The sequence below is a fragment of the Halyomorpha halys genome, unplaced genomic scaffold, assembly GCF_000696795.3.
Source record: "Halyomorpha halys isolate HHAL.00 unplaced genomic scaffold, Hhal_1.1 Scaffold1321.1, whole genome shotgun sequence".
Lineage (NCBI taxonomy): Eukaryota > Metazoa > Arthropoda > Insecta > Hemiptera > Pentatomidae > Halyomorpha > Halyomorpha halys.
Window position 1 is genome coordinate 231,159 of NW_027107310.1, and position 3,547 is coordinate 234,705.

The window sequence follows — 3,547 nt, forward strand, 5'->3', positions numbered from 1 at the left end:
CAAAAAAGAAAAACAAGGAAAAAAAATGTATATATTAATATCAAGTCGTTGGCGTTTCTCCTAATTATTGATTAAGATTTTGGGTTGATTTGACTAGAACTAGAAAGATCGCTTCCTCGCCCTTTAATCTTCACTAAAGCATAGTATCAGCCCAATCTATCGGGGAAAAAACCCACTCACTTAAGAGGGCAACGTAGATCTGATGTGTATCAACAGTCAGAATCGAACGCCTTGCTTTAAATTAACTGTTAAAATGTGTTTATATTTATTCATGAAGGTGTGTGTCTACACATTCACGGACCTGGCTTTACGAATACTAAAGGAAATTAGAATAAAGTCATGGCTATTTTCCAGTAACTATCTTCTTACTACCGCATCCTTTTTATGATTTTTAAAAATATTATTTGAAACTTTTTCCATGATTATTGTTTTGATCTTTTCAATTTACTTTTTTATTATTAATGTGTTTTCTTTAAATAACCTGTTAAAATGTGTTTATATTTAGATATGAAGGTGTGTGTCTACATGATGACGGACCTGGCTTTACGAATGGAAATAGAAGATGGAACCAACGCTACTGTTCAAGATTTAGTACAGAGCATTACTCAAGAAGAACAGTTGCGTTTGCCCAGGATCGCTTCTACCGTGTTCACTCTTTGGATGTCTTCTGGATTACTAGGTTTTTTTTCTTCCTTTATTTATCTAAAATGATGTTAACATTACTTACTTTTCTTAAAGTTACTCTTTATCAAAATAAAGTTTTTCTATTTTTAAGAATTGCAACTGAAAGCTCATCATAAACCACTTCAGATAAGAAATAAGTGGTCGGTACTTCTCGCAAAGTATGCGCACGCTTCAGAATCAAGGCAAAGAAGAGACGAACCTGTTTTATCATTCAAGCGAAATGTGTTTTATCCATTAAATCAAGAAGAGAGGATCAAGTAAGCCATGTGAATGCCTATTTCATACTTTCTGGTTTCTATTATTTTCATTATTCATAAAGTGCATCTTGAAAGTCATTTGTTCTCTTGGACAATTGTTATTTTCTCTCAGTAGTATTGCTTTGTCAATAGAAATTGAAATTCCCTGGCAACAAAATGAAAAAAATATATAATATTAGATAACTAATCATTTCATAAATGGTTCTTGCCAACTTATATGTAACGCACTCGTTGAAATTTATTCTGCTTCATTTTTGTTCTCGTTACAAACCATCCACATTCTGTTTTACTAATCACATTTATAATATGAATAATCAACAAACAACTTAATTTGAAACAAAAGAACTTATAATATAGTCATAATAATAATAAAAATGTATTAAGTTAAATAAGGAGTTTGTTTTTATCAAAAGTCAATATATCTACTTTTAGAAAGTGATGATCAAGGAAATACTAAGGGAGTATCTCAAGTAGATAAATTAAAATGTTGATTTGTAACATTCACAGGGAGGAGGGGACTTAAATTATGAAATTGATTGAATACGTTTTCGGTCTATAATTTTAATTTGTCAAAAAACCTGTACTTTTCAGAAGTGGATTTATAAACTTTTGATTTAAAGTTACTCAAATAGTTAAAGTAGAAAAATGAAAAAAAGTATATATGTTATATTTTACTATAGACGCCTACGCCATGTTTGTATTACTGTTACTTGGAAATCAAGCTTTTTCTATATCAGTGAAGATGGGATTGCTTTAAAATGGCTAGCCCAGGAATACGGATGATGAACTATACCATATTGCCGATGATTCGGCAACGGACAAAGGCATAAATAAAAAATTTGATGCTGCGCGATCATCGCGCAACATTCACTTAACACCCAACATACTTCCCCAAATGTTGTGTAGATTTATGGGCTAGTGTTGAAGATATCGATAGTTTAGTATTTTCGAAAAAAATGTCCAGATCCGAAATGCATGAACAATTTTTTTTTTATTTTTCTATAGTTCCGAAAATTCATATTTTATTAAGGATTTCTTGAGGTGGTAATAACTTTTGTTCCTGCCAAGAATAAAACAGTTCAACAAAAGATAATGAAACCGTAATGCAGGATCTTTCCAGATCTTTCTGGCGATTTCCACTTATCGTGTTGGACTCGGATTTTTAAAATTTTTTTTCCTTCATTTATCTATGAAATACTCTAATATTTTAAATTTATCTATTGCTAACTATCAGAACTGTTTTTTTTTTTTTTATAAACAAAACTAAAGATGCTTTAGAAGATTTATTAAAAATTCTAAATTCTAAAAATAGACCCCATTAGACAATTTCAATGAGGGTTGGACCTATCCAGTCTTAAACACTTGATTGTGTTTAATGAAAATCGTTAGAGCCATTTTGAAGAACATCGAAAAAATGTGAATAATCGATTTTATAAAGTGGCTCTTCAGGTCAGTCGATTTTAGTGAAAAAGTATTTATCCGTATTATAATTATAATTATATATTACTTAAATAAGTAATTTAAGTTTCGTACGACTTTTCGTTTTTGAATTGAACTATTCGCCCACAGACAAAGACCATACTGTGAGACTAGATCTTATAGACTCAGGGTCCTCAAATAATAAAGTACCGTCGAAAACTTTAATTTTACACGATTGCAATAGTTTCCTACTTCATATATATTCTATATAAAGGAAAGTAAAAATCCTTCATCGAGTATTAGAAAGCCAATATACTTTCAACATATTGAAGCTTTCTTAACCACTTTGTACAATACAGAGGCGCAATATGTTTAATTTTCTTGCAAACTCTCACCTCAAAAACAGAACAACGCAATTTTTTATTTTAATTTTAATTTTCTTATATAACTAGATTTTAGCTATTGGAAATTGTTCGTTAGTGACACTCATAATTTAATTATTCTTTTCAGGGATGAAAAAATTTTAGAATTGCTATATGCCGAAGCAAAATATAATATTTTGGAAGGACGATACCCCTGTGATGTGACACAGTATATAATGCTCGGTAGTATACAGGCAAGGATAGAGCTTGGGCCGTACAATCCGCAGTATCACACTCTGCATTTCTTCAGGCATGTTTTCATTCCTTTATTATTTTAATGCATTAATCCTTCGACGAAAAAACACCTCAAAACTTATAATAGCTTGCTAATTATAACAACTGTTGAAATATTTACTTTGCCTAGATAGTTTTGTGTAATTAATTATTTCTGATTCCAATTGGAGTGGGAAATTTAGACTCAAAGGATCATTCATTATGGAAGGCTACGCGACGTCTATTGGATAAACGTGAAAAAAATCCAAGTCTTGTAGGCAATGATGAATTCATCACCGTTGGCACCGAATAAGCTGATTTCCTGAGCCTAAGTGTTCGCTAATTTCTTTGAGAAAACATTCTCCAATACAGAAATAAGTCCGAATTTAGTCACTGATGAAATTGACAAGTATGTAAATTTCCTTCTCGCAACAATTCAGCTCCCACCTAACTTCACGTCCCTAATGAAATCCAGGACCTGATTAAAAAGCTCAAGGTAAAGAATCGTCCTGGCTATGATTTGATCCCAGTCATAGCTCACAAAATTGAAGC

General features: G+C 31.4%; 1 protein-coding gene across 1 annotated transcript in view; it reads left to right on the forward strand.

Moving 5' to 3' along the window:
- The window catches only part of LOC106689291 (FERM domain-containing protein 8 Bili), a gene marked incomplete at its 3' end in the record, with an annotated part of 5,566 nt that extends 2,534 nt beyond the window's left edge, over window positions 1-3,032 (forward strand). Inside the window, 3 exon segments of the mRNA XM_067045601.1 lie at window positions 506-679; window positions 776-941; window positions 2,871-3,032. Coding sequence (XP_066901702.1) covers window positions 506-679; window positions 776-941; window positions 2,871-3,032 — 502 coding nt within the window.
- Window positions 3,033-3,547: the final 515 nt, after the last annotated feature.